The sequence below is a fragment of the Neolamprologus multifasciatus genome, chromosome 3 (assembly GCF_963576455.1).
Source record: "Neolamprologus multifasciatus chromosome 3, fNeoMul1.2, whole genome shotgun sequence".
Lineage (NCBI taxonomy): Eukaryota > Metazoa > Chordata > Actinopteri > Cichliformes > Cichlidae > Neolamprologus > Neolamprologus multifasciatus.
This window is the reverse complement of record NC_140441.1, coordinates 4,159,515-4,174,784: the sequence shown is the minus strand read 5'-3', so window position 1 is coordinate 4,174,784 and position 15,270 is coordinate 4,159,515. Positions and strand designations below refer to the sequence as shown.

The following is a 15,270-nucleotide window of genomic DNA, read 5'->3' as shown; positions in this document are numbered from 1 at the left end:
GCAGAATCACCTTTGTGTAACCTTGCTTATGTTTTGTTAAGTAACATCATTTACAGATTTTGTGGGTTTAAAAAACTTCGGTATGGTCACATGACCAAAAAATACCACTATATATTACGTTTTGGGAATGGCACCAACATAAGAGCTAAATGTTGTTTTATTTTGGAAATAGAAGTCTTTAAACATTACAGATAGGCCTTCCTTAGGATATCAAACGTTTACATTTACACTATTCAAAGTTTAGCATCAAATTTAAATACTTTTATGTTTAGAAATTGTTTTGTAAGATTACAACACTTAAAAAAGAAGGATAAAGAATTAAAAAAAACTGTGTTGGCTTTGTTCAAACCTCAAAATATACAATAAACAAGAGATTTTGTTTATTAAAGTATGTTAACAGTGTTTGCCTGACTACATGAATGTAATAATATTATAATTAACATTCATTAAAACACATTTTTTACTCTAACTCCACACGTGCCCAATTTCTACAGAAAGTTCACTCCCTTCAGGTGTCCTGATTTGACAGTAAAATATATCAAAGGATCAAATGAAGACCTGGTTAAACTCAGCTTCCCTGAAGAGATCACAAGATACGTTGTCATGCAAGTCACCCATCATTATTTTTTTTTTCTATTTATCTGATTTAAAACATTATTTTAAAGGCATTGTGGATTTTAAATACTCAAATCCTTTTTGATATAATTATTTTGGATATGCATATGAACTATATACTAAGCAACTTATTGGACTGGAGATGAGAAACCTTAAATGATAAAAAGCTTTGATAATAATTATGGTACAATAATAATCATGATGACTATCTATTATACAGAAGCAAAGAATGGAAGAAACCTGTTTATTTCTCATCCTGCTGCTCTCAGGTCTGTGATATTAATATCTTAAACATTTGAAATATAGTCTATAAACACATCGAGACAGACTGATGTCGTTTGGGTAATCAGATTATATTCCACATTTTTAAACAATGTATTTATTAACATTAGCCACAAGGACAAAGATGAAATCTCATCTCCTCATACTAAAACACGTTCATTATTTCAAATTTAAATTCCCTTTTTTAACATTTTTATTTAAATATAATATTTATTAAACTAAGTGGTTTACCACGTTTTAGCTGCTGAGTTAATATTTTCTCGAATATGGGGATTTTTTTTTTCCTGCTTCTTTTTATCATCTCTCCTACCATCAGCCAGTGTTTTCCTAGTGCTGATAGTAAGCACAAACAAAGGAGGGTTTCATCAGGAACAATACATCAGGTCTTTGCCAAATGAAATATTTGGCAAAGTTGGGGAAAGAGAAGGAAGACAGGATAAAAGACATGATGTGGAAGAGAGACAGAGGTTAATGACAGATATGATTAAATGCAGAGAGGTCTATTAACACATAGTGAGAGAGAAAGGTGACTGGAAAGGAAAAACTCAATGCATCATGGGAATCCCCCGGCAGCCTACGTCTATTGCAGCATAACTAAGGGAGGATTCAGGGTCACCTGGTCCAGCCCTAACTATATGCTTTAGCAAAAAGGAAAGTTTTAAGCCTAATCTTAAAAGTAGAGATAGTGTCTGTCTCCCGAATCCAAACTGGAAGCTGGTTCCACAGAAGAGGGGCCTGAAAACTGAAGGCTCTGCCTCCCATTCTACTTTTAAATACTCTAGGAACAACAAGTAGGCCTGCAGAGCGGGAGCGAAGTGCTCTAATAGGGTGATATGGTACTACAAGGTCATTAAGATAAGATGGGGCCTGATTATTTAAGACCTTGTATGTGAGGAGCAGGATTTTGAATTCAATTCTGGATTTAACAGGAAGCCAATGAAGGGAAGCCAAAACAGGAGAAATATGCTCTTTCTTTCTAGTCCCTGTTGGTAACTTTTTGTCAGTCTGGCTACAGTGCTGAAGGGAAACCTAGGGCTGTTCTTATTTTCTTCAATCTCCGATGAATAATACGATGTTGTAGCTTTCCGGAGGGCCTTATTCTAAAGCAACAAACTATTTCTCTAGGATTAATGATGGTCTTATACATTTGTGACGGGCCATTTCCTCTCTGGCTTTCAATTTACCTGCTTTAGACTACATGTTTGAGAATTACCAGGTAGTCAAGTACTTCTGTTAGAGTAGCGTTCAGGTAGCTGCTCTGCTCTGTGTTGATACAGGGCACTAAAGATGATAACAGTAGGTGAACTAGAAAATGGCGGGTGAATGCCGTGTAGTGGAAATCTACTTCTGAAAACAGCTGGAAAAGCAGAACTATCTGCTGAAAAGAGGTGAAAAAGCTGAAGGGTCATGCGTAGGAGTCAAACCAGCACTGCCTACGGTCAGGTCACCTCCCAGCGAGCTAAACGCGTGCAGAAGAAGCTGAAGTGTGAGAGTAAGGACTGCAAATGTAGGATCCATGACTGGTAAAGAGAAAAAAATAGCTAATATGTTCAACAGAATGAAGATATGTGCATTGTCACTGGTACTGAATAAATTACGTGCTGTAAACCTAAGCGCTAAAAAAAGAGTGGCCTACTAACTTGAATTGTTTAAGTTCATCTTACATTTTCTTCATTTTGAGTTAGTTCAACTTATTTTTCATCAACCTATTTTGCGTATTAAGGACCTGCTATTTAAACAATCATTTGTTTTCTTAAATGTTACAATTTCACTTACATTTCATCATTGAAGGGTTCCAATTCCTGCAGTCAATTTGACAAAACTGAAAAACTTGTCTTTTTGAGAAAAGACAAAATCACAAGTTAAAGCTTTTTTAAATAACTATCTGCACATTTAACCATTTTTTGTTAAGTTTGTTTTTGTTTTGTTTTTTTGTTGCATTTATTGTTTGGCGTGGCAATAAAAACATATGTATTAACTGCAAGCCTTAAAATGTTATTCAGCATTTATGTTTCAAATATATTATGTGTAGTCTTCTGTTAGTTATTTTCTATTGTGAATAAAATATTGGCTCGTGATTTAAAATTCTTTTAGTGTTCATTTTGTCCCAACTTTTATGGAATTCAGGTATCAGACACAACTTTGATAAGATGTTGCCTCATGATGTAAAGTCTTACTTTGGAGTTTTCCCCTTAAGACGGAAGTTTCTTCGGCCAATCGTTTAGGTTGGGGAACGGGTCATTAACTGTCATCTGTGCTTATGCGCTGAAAACACTTCACAGTACCAGTTTTTCTAGATGTCCCTGGGTGGGGTGCTTGATGGTTCTTCATCCAGGGACTAGGTCCTAGAGGGAGACTTCAGTGGTTGTGTCGGTAATCTGGAGGGGGCATGATTGGGAAGAACAGCTTACCTGATCTGAACCCGAGTTGTGAAGTGTTATTGGACGTCTGTGCAAACCACAATTTGTCCGTAATGAACACCATGTCTGAACATAATGGTCTCCATAAGCGCAACAACCACTAGGACACCCTGGATCATATGTCATAAGTCCTGCTGATGGATTGACCAGTAAGACTGTCTTTTATGTGTTATTGTTGCCTCAGTTTAACCTCAAATAAGTTTGATGTCTCAAGGCACAGTGATGTGAAATACAAATTTCCCCCAAATTGGTTAAACCTAAAGTAATGATCCTATTCTTAAACTGTAACGACTAAAAATTACAGAAATCAGTGTAGAAATATAAGGAGCAAAGATAAAATACTCAAGTAAAATACAGATAACTGAAAATTCTACTCAAGTGTTTTAACAATGTATTAATACCATAAATCCCACCTCATACTTGCATCGTATAGTAAATTGTATTGTCATTTTTATTTTGTAAATGTGTCTTTTCCCCTGATTCACCCAAGAGCCCAGTTTCCACAATAAAATAGCCTTTGTCTTATTTTTCTCAGGAGGACTTTCCACTCTTCCTCCCCACTCCAGAGAATACCACTTTGTGAATGAGAAAATGTCCTGGACTGAAGCTCAGAGTTACTGCAAAGAACACTTCACTGACTTGGTCACCATCTACAACAGCAACATCAACCAACTGCTTTTCTCAATGTCACCAAGGATCAATACTTGGGCTTGGATAGGACTCTATAGTGATCGTTACAGCTGGAAGTGGTCCATGGAGGGAAAACTTTTTTATGTTGGCAGTACACATGAATTTTTGATCTGGGCTAATGGCCAACCAGACTGTGTAAAATCAAAGGAATACTGTGTGGCTCTTCAGGGACAAACACAGATGAATGATAGACCCTGTGGAGAATCTTACCCTTTCCTGTGTTACAATGGTAGGAAAAAGATTTGTTGCCCTTGATATCCCTACAATTTTATGAGATTCAGAATGTGTGTTTCAATTCATCCTTTTTCGCAGCCAAAAACTCAAGTTACATCTTAGTGATGGAGAGCCGCTCCTGATCAGCGGCTCAGTCGTACTGCAGGACATACCACACAGACCTGACCAGTATAAGAAGCAAAGAGGAGAAATCCAACATCACGCTCACTTTGAATCGATCAGGGGTTCAGTATGTGTGGATTGGCCTCTACAGGGATCCCTGGGCCTTCTGGTCTGACAACACAACCTCAACATTCACTAACTGGGAGCTTTCTCAGCCTAATAATGCAAATTCCAATGTGTACTGTGTATCATTTAATATAAACAATGGAAAATGGTATGATATCTACTGTCACGACAGATTCTCTTTTTTCTGTTTCACAGGTGAGGTCCAGAATGCAAACACTGTAAGATCCTGTCATCATGTAAAACACTAATGTTTGTGTTTTTATATGTGGTTCATTTTTAGCAGTGACAAAGCAAACAGTGCTGAAAATGACGCTTCAGTCAGAGGCAGACATGCACAGCACAGAGATCCAGCAGCAGGTTTCACAGCAGGTCAGCAGTTCAGTCACAAACACAAACTTGACACAAGTTCAAACTATGCTTCATGTTTTTCATCATCTGCACATTTTGTCCAGCTGTCAGGCCTCATGCTGTCAAAAGGACTGACAGACTTCAGGATTCGTTGGAGGAAAGTCCAGAGATACCGTGACGACCAGTCAAAGAAGCAGGATGGGGACGGTGGCTGCAAAACTGAAGTCTGACTGGACTGAACCACTTCATGTGTGAAGTTAATAACATGCTGTGCTGAGCTGTCTCATCCTTTAAATCTTTCAATATTTCAGAGTGTAAAGTTTCACCAACAGCTCATTTGTTCAGCTGCAGTTGTAGTTTGGTAGAAATAATTTTAGACTCATTTATTTTGTAATCATCTGAAGTTTTCGTGACAGACATACATTCATCATTTTCGACACTGTCCTTCTGTGGGAGTCACTGCACAGGTTTTTGTGGAAGCATTGTATTAAGATCTATACTTCTATTTCTTTCTGACAGCAACCTCTGCTGACTTGAAGAACCAAGATATAACTTAGGGAGGACGAAAAACACAAAACATTGCACTATTTATGTTTGTTTACTGCTTAGATAGACTGTTTGATTCCCATAACAATGGCAGCCATAAACTGCACCATAAGAGTCCTAAACTGTACCTAATTAAAATTTGGATCATAGCTTTCAAGTGAGTCCAGTTGCAATGCATGCTGGATCTACTTGTATCTGACACTCTACCTTAACTGTCATTTTGCAGAAGCAGAGGAAGCTAACTCTAGTAAGCAGAGTAGGTGATGTGTGAAGTCCTTTTTGCATAGTTACTGTTGTGGTGACGTGTGTTTACTTGTGTTATCTTTGTGTGATGAAATGAAAATGTATGTTTTATTGTAAAATGTATCTATTTTGATTGTAAGCCAAACAAGGGACAATTGTTGAAAATTAGCAATAGCTATAAATTTATGTTTCATGTTTTGTACTTGGACTATGATAAACTGCACTGTCCCTTTTAAATAAATAAATTCAAATTCAAAATTTGTTTGATAATCTGCAACATTGAAGTATGAGAAACAAAAAAAGAAAATCAGGAAGGGGACAAACACTTTTGTAAATATGTAAATCTGAAGTGAAAAAAGTCATTACAATAAAATAAATCATCTTAGTTAAGTATTCCTTACCAGTGTATTCTTGTCAGTCTGAAAATTATTTTTATGTTAAGTAGTCCACTATAATATTATAGTGACTTTGACCTTCAAATCAGTCTGTTCCCCTTAAAGGAAAGGTCAGAGATCAAATGTGATATTAAAAATTGAATCTTTAAACACTAAAATTTAAAGAGGTGTAGTTGAAAATTTATTGATCATAATGTCAACTGTTAGATTATATATACACACAATTAATAACAACATTTGACAAGTAATTTGACAAATAGTTCAAAAACTATTTTTCATCACCCAACATAGAAGTGAACAAATGTCAAATTGTGGATGTTCAAATGAAGTGCTAAACTTCAGAAAAATGAAACAAAAAGGGAGGAAAATCTTGAATGTCCCTCTTTTCCATTTTCTGATTAAACAATCTCAACCAACGTTGCAAATCTCAACAAAGCTTAAGAATTTGAAACGTGTCAGAGCTTCCCCTTTTTCCCTCCCTATTAATTAGAGACAAACGACCACATGTAAAAACTATTTTACAAATGCTATGCTCAAACCTGAATACTGATATTTTATACAAAATTTATTAAGTTCAGCTTCGTAAGGGCTCTAGACTAACTTTTTGACATGGGCACAAAAGTTAGGCGCACACAATTTTTTCAACCGCATCGCTTAACACCGCAGTTTTACATGTGCACCTTCTTTGGGGGGGAAGTCCATACAGACAATATTCATTTCTAAATTATTAACTAACAATCTTGTGCTTAAAGTACTCTGTCAATATTGTAGAAAATGTTAAAGTTAATAATCGTCTTGGCCTCCTCTGACGACCTGTTTGCTACTGCATGCTGCTGAAAGGCAGTGGAGAGAGGGGACACTTGGGCAGTGCATTTATTGCAGCATATAATGTGTTTTCTGGATACACTGTGCTTTTTCAGCATTCAAAGATTGATGGCACTGTGTCAGCGCACTGGCTATGAATTTCAGAAGGATCAGGCCTTAACTTAACAAAAAAGGTTATCAATCGTTCTTTTCATCTTTTCTTATTACCCACAGCTACGTCCACTTCTCTCAGGTCTAGGCTACTCACTAGGGCTGGGTATCATCACTGATTTCTATAATCCATTCGATTCCGGTTCTTAAAGTCCTGATTCAATTCAATTTAGCCTCAGACAGTCAGAAATATTATAATTCTGATCATTTCAGTACTGATACATGTGAAACTTCATCAGAATTGTGAACACCAAAGCAGATGCCTTTGTGTCAAAGTAACTGAGGATAAAACACAGAAAAACATGGAGATTTTCCTGGTCTGGCTTTTTATAGCAGATAACCTTAAAAATATTCTGCAATATTGCATAATTTTAAGAAGTTTAAATTTCTTCAGTATTGAAGAGCAAAAATTAGGTGTCAGGGCTCTGTGTGCGGGCAGGAGGATCCAAACGCAGGACTCAGACACTAACTTGAAACTCAAAAACCTCAGCTTTATTGCTGGTACGAAAACAAAACATGAAGTGAACACTGAATATGGAAAACAGAAACACACAGGCATAAATCTGATGGTACGACTTGACACTGGGTTGAGGACAACACAGGGCTAATATACACAGGGTGGTAATCAGGGAATGGGTAACAGAAGCCAAACAAAAAAAAAACAAAAAAAAAACAAGGAGCACAAGAGTCCAAAAACGCAGGAAAGCACACCAAAACTAAACGAAACTAGAGCTCAACAAGAGTCCATGAAAAGTTCTGGAGGCCGACCGTGCATACGGCAACGACGGGCAAATAGTTCTGGAGGCCGACCGTGCACACGGCAACGGCACAGGCAAAACCAATCAGGAGGCCGTCCACTTGGAAGGCAGTGGCGGCCACTGAGCAGGTCCGGAGGTCGGCCGCGATGCCAGCGGCGGCGACGAACTCTTCCCCGAAGGCCATGACGCCAACTCAGAGGCCCGGAAAACGGCCGGCAGAGGCGAGGCGAAACAGGTCGAGCTGGCTCTGACAGCGGTGTGGCAACCGCAGGACCAGACGAGGCAGGACCAGACGAGGCAGGACCAGACGAGGGTGGCGGCGATGCTGCAGGCGGCGTGGATGTTGAGGTTGCAGGAGGTGGAGCCGGTGGTGGCTGAACGGTTTCACAAGAACCGTCAGCAGACATGAGGATGTGCTGGCTGGGTGCTCCCGGACCCCCAGCTGAAGAGGCAAGAGGCTGAACGGGCCCCTCGGACCCTCCAGCGGAGACAGGTGGCTGAACGGGCCCCTCGGACCCTCCAGCTGACAAAACCTGAGGCTGGCTGGGTTCTCCCGAACCCCCAGCTGATGATACTTGAGGCTGGACGGGCTCCTTGGACCCTCCAGCTGGAGCAGATGCAGGGCCAGAGGCAATAGGGACCCCTGGCTGAGGGTGAAGATGAGTGGATGACTGAGCAGATGACAACGCTAATGATTCCTCCACTAACTGAGCTACTGACTGGGTTATGGACTGTAACAAAGCTTGCAGAAAATCCGATTGTGGTAGCGACTGAGCTATAGATAGCGGGGGCGAAGACCGAGCTATGGGTGACTGAACTTGAGATGAAAGTGATGGTGGTGGAGTTGGTGACTGAGCTACGGGCGGCTGCTGAGCAGGAAACACTGGACACTGAGCTACGGGCGGCTGCTGAGCAGGAAACACTGGACACTGAGCTGAAGGTGGCTGCTGGGCAGCTGACTGAGCTGAACCAAAATATAAGAAACTCAAAATGCTGGGTCAACACTGACCCAGAACCGTAACATTAGGCTTTCTTGTCGGAGGTCATTTAAGTGAAAAAAGAAAAAGACAGCGCTGTAAACAACGGTAGACTGGTGGGTAATAAGCGAATGAATAATGCAGAAAACATATTTGAGACGGGAAACTGTTCCTGAAGTACACAGAGAGAGCTGTGCAGGAAGTGTGATTTTTATTGTGGTGGAAGCAAAACAGCAAAAGTCAGAGGGAATTCATGACGACATTGATCAAATGTGAAGCGTAGTTTGCTGCTTCTTTTGCTGCTGGCTCGGCGAATTTTAGTTGGAGAGACAAAACCTGCAGCTCAGAATCAGCGCAAAAAATACGTAAACACAGAGCGGACCCGACACATCAGAAACGCTAAGCTCCGACAGCATATCCGTGTACGAGCCGTCGGGTGAGAAAGCCGAGAAAGACAAAGCTGATTCTGATGTGTCGGGTCCACTCTGTGTTTACGTCTTTGTGTGGAATCCGTTAATGAATTGATATCGCCTTATTCAGACTACTCACCTCTCTCTTCCACCTGCACTTTCAACTGAACCAGAGAGGTCCCGCCCCTGACTATCTCTGATTGGTTTAGTCCACGATAGGGGCATAATGGTCGTGTCCAAATTCATGGGCTGCATCCTCCTGAGGCCGCATTTGTAGACCGATTACGTCACAGCGACGCGCCAAAGGCTGTCCAAATTCGTAGACTCCTCCGAATGCAGTCGACAAATGCGTCCTCCGTTTCCCCGAATTTGAAGGATGGGTCGGGTGTGTCCTTTGTTGCCTACCATATCCCAGAATTCATAGCGTGGCCCACCCAAACTCCAGTTTCCAACAATGGCGGCCGCTACTAAGTTTTAAAATTATTCATACTAATCTTTCTGGGTCACAAAATAAACTTTTAACATATTTTCAGGCGAGAAAGTAGCTGTGTAAACATCAAATATCTGCTCGGTTTATCAAGATATCGCATATTTGCAAAAGTACTTCGACGTTTTCGGAGATGTCTGCTACCCACCAGCTCGATAGCAAGCCGAGAGCTCGAGGGTCACTGATGCGGCCGAGAACGGCACAACTCCCGGCACACCATTTTCATATTGCCGCGGACTATCGCTGCTCGGGTTAAACGTAATATATAAGTCACTTAGACAACCTAAAAATGCTATTGTTGGGCTTTTTTCAGTGTTTTGTTTGTTCGTGAGTAAATCGGTTTGGCTGAGATTAAAGTTATTAGATTAAATTAGATAAAATAAAACTTTATTAATCCCCCGAGTGGGTTCCTCCTTGGTTTTCACACAGCTGAGTAAACGTCAAACAGAAAACTGATTAAACGGAAGTGTGAGACGGTCGAGAATTTACGCCAGTGTCCTGTTATATTCCAGATAGCAAGGAGCAGACGGCCGAGTTTATTAAACTCCACCGACACAGCGGTGACGCTAATCAGAAGGCTAGACCGTCCAATTTCACAGCCGTCTACTTCCGGCCTACCCAGGCCTTCTGAGGTCCTCAGGAGGATGCAGCCCATGAATTTGGACACGACCAACGGGTGTCTGTTGTTGACCACATGGAGAGTTGCAGAGATTTTTTTATTTTTTTTTGTTACCCGAACAGTTGGTCGCACAGGTGCGACCAAATATTTATTTTTAGTCGCACCACGGAAAAATTTGGTTGCATTGCAACCAAAAAGCTGCCACACCCAAGCTGTACACACTTTTATTTTGCACGTGGTAAAAGCAGAATTTTTATTTTTATTTTTTTTTTTTATCTGATTGGTCACAAAGTTGGGGGAAAACCCCAGTTCCCCTTATTTGGTTTGAATCCAGTGTCCAGCTCACGTTTCATGTCTTGCACCTTTCATATCGGGATGACGCCGCTCACATCACCATGGCAACCATAGTACAAACCACACTACATTGGTTTGGTATCACAACCACCACCCACATTCCTGAGAGGCAGTCGTAGTCTTGTGTCTGTTAGTATCAAAGTTTGACAACCTTAATCCAAAGCTATTCTACAATACACATGTGTGAAAGTAAATCATAAAACAAATGTGTTATACGAGTCATGAGGTAATTGTGAAATTTTAAAATAATGGGTTATGTAAACGTCAAAGATAAAAAGTAAATTCAAACGTGTGATCAGATTGCTTCATGATTATGTGTGGATTGAAGCACGCAGTTGTAAGTTACACAAGTCATTGTACACATTTGTAAGTCTTAGTTTATGCTTGTGGAGCGTATCAAACACTTTTGCAATACTTTTGAGGCAAATTTTTCTTTGTATTTAATCATGACCCCAGCAAGATAAAGACCTGGCAAGAAATGATTGCACTTGGTTTCCAACCATTTTTGGTTGTGGATGATATAGGATTCAGAAAGTTTATTTATGCACTGAATCCTATATATGCAATTCCAAGCAGGAAAACAGTCTCCCAAAAAATCATCCCAGGCCTATATGAGAGAGAACGTGCATCACTGCAAGGGGGTTAAAAAAAACCCACAGCACTCTGTCTAACAACCGACAGCTGGACATCCCAAACCATCACATCCTTCTTGTACTAGTCTACTTTGGCTCCTACATCTGAGGGGTGAGCCTTAAGCTTACGCTTATACTGGGTTGCCCTTGTCCAGACTGAAACCCTGCCTGCAGTGTCTAGAGTGCTAATTTTGGGTGTAATGAGAGTGTGGGAGGGCCACAATCACCAGGGTTGGTCTGACTGCAGGGTTTTTTTGGCAGTATGAAGGGCCCAACAGTCTCAGAGGTTGATGTAGAAACAGTCAGTGAAGACAAAGTTCTGGTGATGGTAGAGGTTGTGGGGCTTTTTCCAAGTGGTGCTGGAGGTAGGTGTGCAGATGAGATGTAGGCGATCTTAGTAAAAGTCGATGCATGTTTTCTTGCATGCAGATTAATGATAGTTCCTTGCTGACGGATGAAGTCTCACATAGCCTTGGTGTTCATTTGAGGGAGATGCCTGCTTTACAGAGAACCGCATCTTCCACCAGAACCTGGTGCTGGATTCACTCAAAGGCCTTTAAAATAGAGAGTTTCTCTGGACTGTTGTGAGTACCCTGAGGTGAGCGCAACCACCAAAGCTTAATCAAAGTGTTTAGTTTAACCATTTAGTTTAAACTCGAGACATTTTTAAACATTTTGTTGTTCAACAGCATCAAGACTGATGGAGTGTGTTTGAGATAACCTCACAAGTGTCACAGATGACACATTTGGCATTTTTTGCTGGTTTGTTGGTAGCAGCTCCTGAAACGCAAGTCTGCCGCACATCTGTTCAACCAAAGGCAGTTAATCTGGAACACCGGTCTCGATATAACGTAATGTCAGCGCATTTCTCTGCACAGGACAAGTAAATATAGTATTTTTTCCCAAGCGCAGAGCTGCTGGAGCTTGTTTCCATACAGAGCACTTCATAGACGAACCCACTTAATCAGCAGCTGGTGTCACCGGCACACAGCTTTGAAACCTCAGCTGAGTTTTAGCTCTCAGTGGTTAAATGCTGGACTTAATTCACTCAGGTTTTGTCTGTCGGGTCACGTTTACTTCGCTGTTTTATTTACAACTGAGCAAATCGGTTTGGCTGAGGTTAAAGTTACGTTTCAGAACTGCACAGTTTTACAGACGTTTAATGGTTCACTGGCACATGTGTTAGACTGAACCATTCGCTTTTCTTTATCTGGTGTGTTTTGGATTTAACAGTGAATTTTGAGATTAAACTAACTTTTAAAATGTTTTTATACAAAGAGGAAAGAGAAGCCGCATTTCCACCAAGAGGAGCAGAGTTTGCAACAGCGTGTTCATCATGAAGACTGCAACCTGGACAGAAATATTATATCATCTGTTTTTTAATAGTTATTCAACTGTATTCTAAGCACCAGCTGTCTGTTAGAATTTTTAGAGATTACTTAACTAAAAAAAAATGAGGTTAACATATAATTTGTAATTTTCTTTCTCTTTTTTTTCTTTTCTTGTCAAAGGCTTGTTACAAACAATGAAACACATGGTGCAGACTTCTGGATGTTAGAAGAAAACTAATACTGCTCATGAATGAGACTAAAGACAGGAAGGTGGCCTTTAAAAATAAACATGTTAATAGGACCTCCCTATTTATATCATAGGTATATAGCACGTGTATTTCAGTAATAGCCTACATATTTCAGTGTAGTGGTGAACAGTTACACAGCTCACGTGGGCGTTATATGTGATACTCCTTAACTATAATTTATCCAAGTTAACTTCAGTTAACCATTCAGACAGTTCTTTTGCAATGACAAACATAAACACCCATGCTGCCGGTAGGTTTCCGCTGTGCCAGCTGTTTACATTACAGCTGCTTATGCAGTAGCCATGGTAACCACGGACTCTGAGCGGCTGGATCGACGCAGGTCAGACAACAATTTTACATATATGATCTTAAGACAGGACATAGCCACTATACGTGCTGACCTCATATCAAATGTGAACGCAGACTGAGTCTATGTTTGACGTTTGTTTTCTATCTAATCTTCCTCTCAAACATTTAAACAGCAGCGAGTCTGCAGCTGAGGGAATACAAACTCAAATTGTCGGAACAGGTTTGATCGTTTCTTCATTGTATTAATTTGGTGATTTATTAAATGTTATTCTAATCTGCTGCTGAGTCTCTTACGCTGATGAAAATGCGGATAACACAGATCACGAACACGAATACCAGTTCAACCAATCACTTTCATTCAGGGGCGATTCTAGGATCAGAGCTTTGGGGGTGCTGAGCACCCAGAGAGCTGCCCAGCCAGGCAAGATAAGAAGTCTTCCGTGCATGATGCTTGTCATCAGTGTGAAGTGGCATTTTTAACTGTTATTTCTTAACTGAGTGGTGTCCAGTTTAGTCTGCATCTTTCTGCCATACAGGAGTTCATAGGGACAGAAGGAAATAGTTGCATGTGATGTTGCACAGTAAAATTGAAGCCAATCCTAAACAGCAGCAGCGCCTCTTCTTTCTCAGGAGACTGAAAAGATTCGGCATGAGCCCCCGCATCCTCAGGACCTTCTACCGATGTGCCATTCAGAGCATCCTCACTGGATCCATCACCACCTGGTATGGCAACAGCACTGCTTACAAACACAAAGCTCTCCAGAGAGTAGTGCGGTGCTCTGAACAGATAATTCCCTCCCTCCAGGACATTTACAGGAAGCGGTGCCTGAGGAAAGTGGGGAGGATCATCAAGGACTCCAGTCACACCAGCCATAAACTGTTCAGACTACTTCCATTGAGAAGGAGGTCCTGCAGTATCCGGTCCTGAACCAGCAGACTGAGAAACAGCTTTTTCCATCAGGCTATCAGACTGCTGAACACTTCATAGACACCTCACTTTCACTTACCATAACTTCAACATTATGCACTCCATACTGTATATAAATACCACTTGTTTTGCACATTTCCAACTGCCGACCTCTGTATATTTTATTTTATTGTTTATTCTATATATACATATTTAGTATACACATTCAGTAATGCGCATACACTATATTGTACATATATTTATTCATATAATTCTCAGATTTAGCCATTCTTATATTTTGCTTGTTCTTATGTTATTGTATTTTTGCACACCTCTGTTGCTTGTTAAGCTCACATACAAGAATTTCACTTGCATGTTCTGTACCAGTGTACCTGCACATGTGATGTAACAATAAAAGTGATTTGATTTGATTTGACAATCCCTTGGTGACTTTCATGTGCTAGTGCAATCAGTTTAGGTCTCATTGATTGCGCAACAATGAGCCTCTGAGAACATAATCACTTAGAGTTGAGAGTTCATTAGGGACTATTAGGGTGCAAGTCTAACCTCAAGTGATTGGATTGAGGCAGGCCAGCCACTTTGTATTTGTAAGCACAAAGCAAACAGTTCAGGGCAAGTCGAACAGGCAGAGTCAAAATCAATAACTGGAAGTGAGGACATGGCAGCAGAAATTTGAGCTGTCATTCCACTCTGCATCTCTGTAAGATGGGAAGAAATCAGCAGTGGCAGGTAAGACAGGGAATCATCTGTATAGTTCTAAAAACTTGAGTTGCAAATAACGTCATAATCAAAACACAGCAGGTGGGCAGTCCAGTGGGCGATATATATGCCAACCTTATTAATTCCTTTGATGCACAGCAGCGTTGACAAAGCTTGGTGGTCTGTCCACAGAGTGGAACTCTGGCCCCACATATGCATTTTGCATATCTCTGCAGCCCGCACATAACCAAGCAATCTCCTTTTTCAACAGGAAGCAACGCCACAGGCTTTTATGTGCCATCAGGTTGGACTTGAGCAAATACAGTAACAAGCAAAAACAAGTAACAAGTCACTTGCATCGTAGAGATCATGATATGCAAGGAATGTCAAACAATGCTAGTGCAGGACTATTCACCAGAGGTTTTTTAACTGCTTCAAAGCTCGCTTGAAGTTGATGTGAAAGTTTTCTTGTCACTGGCTCCGGCATGCATAGGAGCAACAACAGTTTGGCAAAAACTTGGAGTACCATGACACCAAGCCCA

The 15,270-nt window shown here is 40.6% G+C and overlaps 1 protein-coding gene across 1 annotated transcript in view; it reads left to right on the top strand.

Moving 5' to 3' along the window:
• LOC146521147 (macrophage mannose receptor 1-like) overlaps positions 1 to 5,854 on the top strand; it is a 47,759-nt gene extending 41,905 nt beyond the window's left edge. The window contains exons 4-5 of the mRNA XM_085154498.1: positions 4,750 to 4,838; positions 4,922 to 5,854. Coding sequence (XP_085010624.1) covers positions 4,750 to 4,838; positions 4,922 to 5,047 — 215 coding nt within the window. The 3' untranslated portion in view covers positions 5,048 to 5,854. The remainder of the gene's footprint in view (positions 1 to 4,749; positions 4,839 to 4,921) is intronic.
• Positions 5,855 to 15,270: the final 9,416 nt, after the last annotated feature.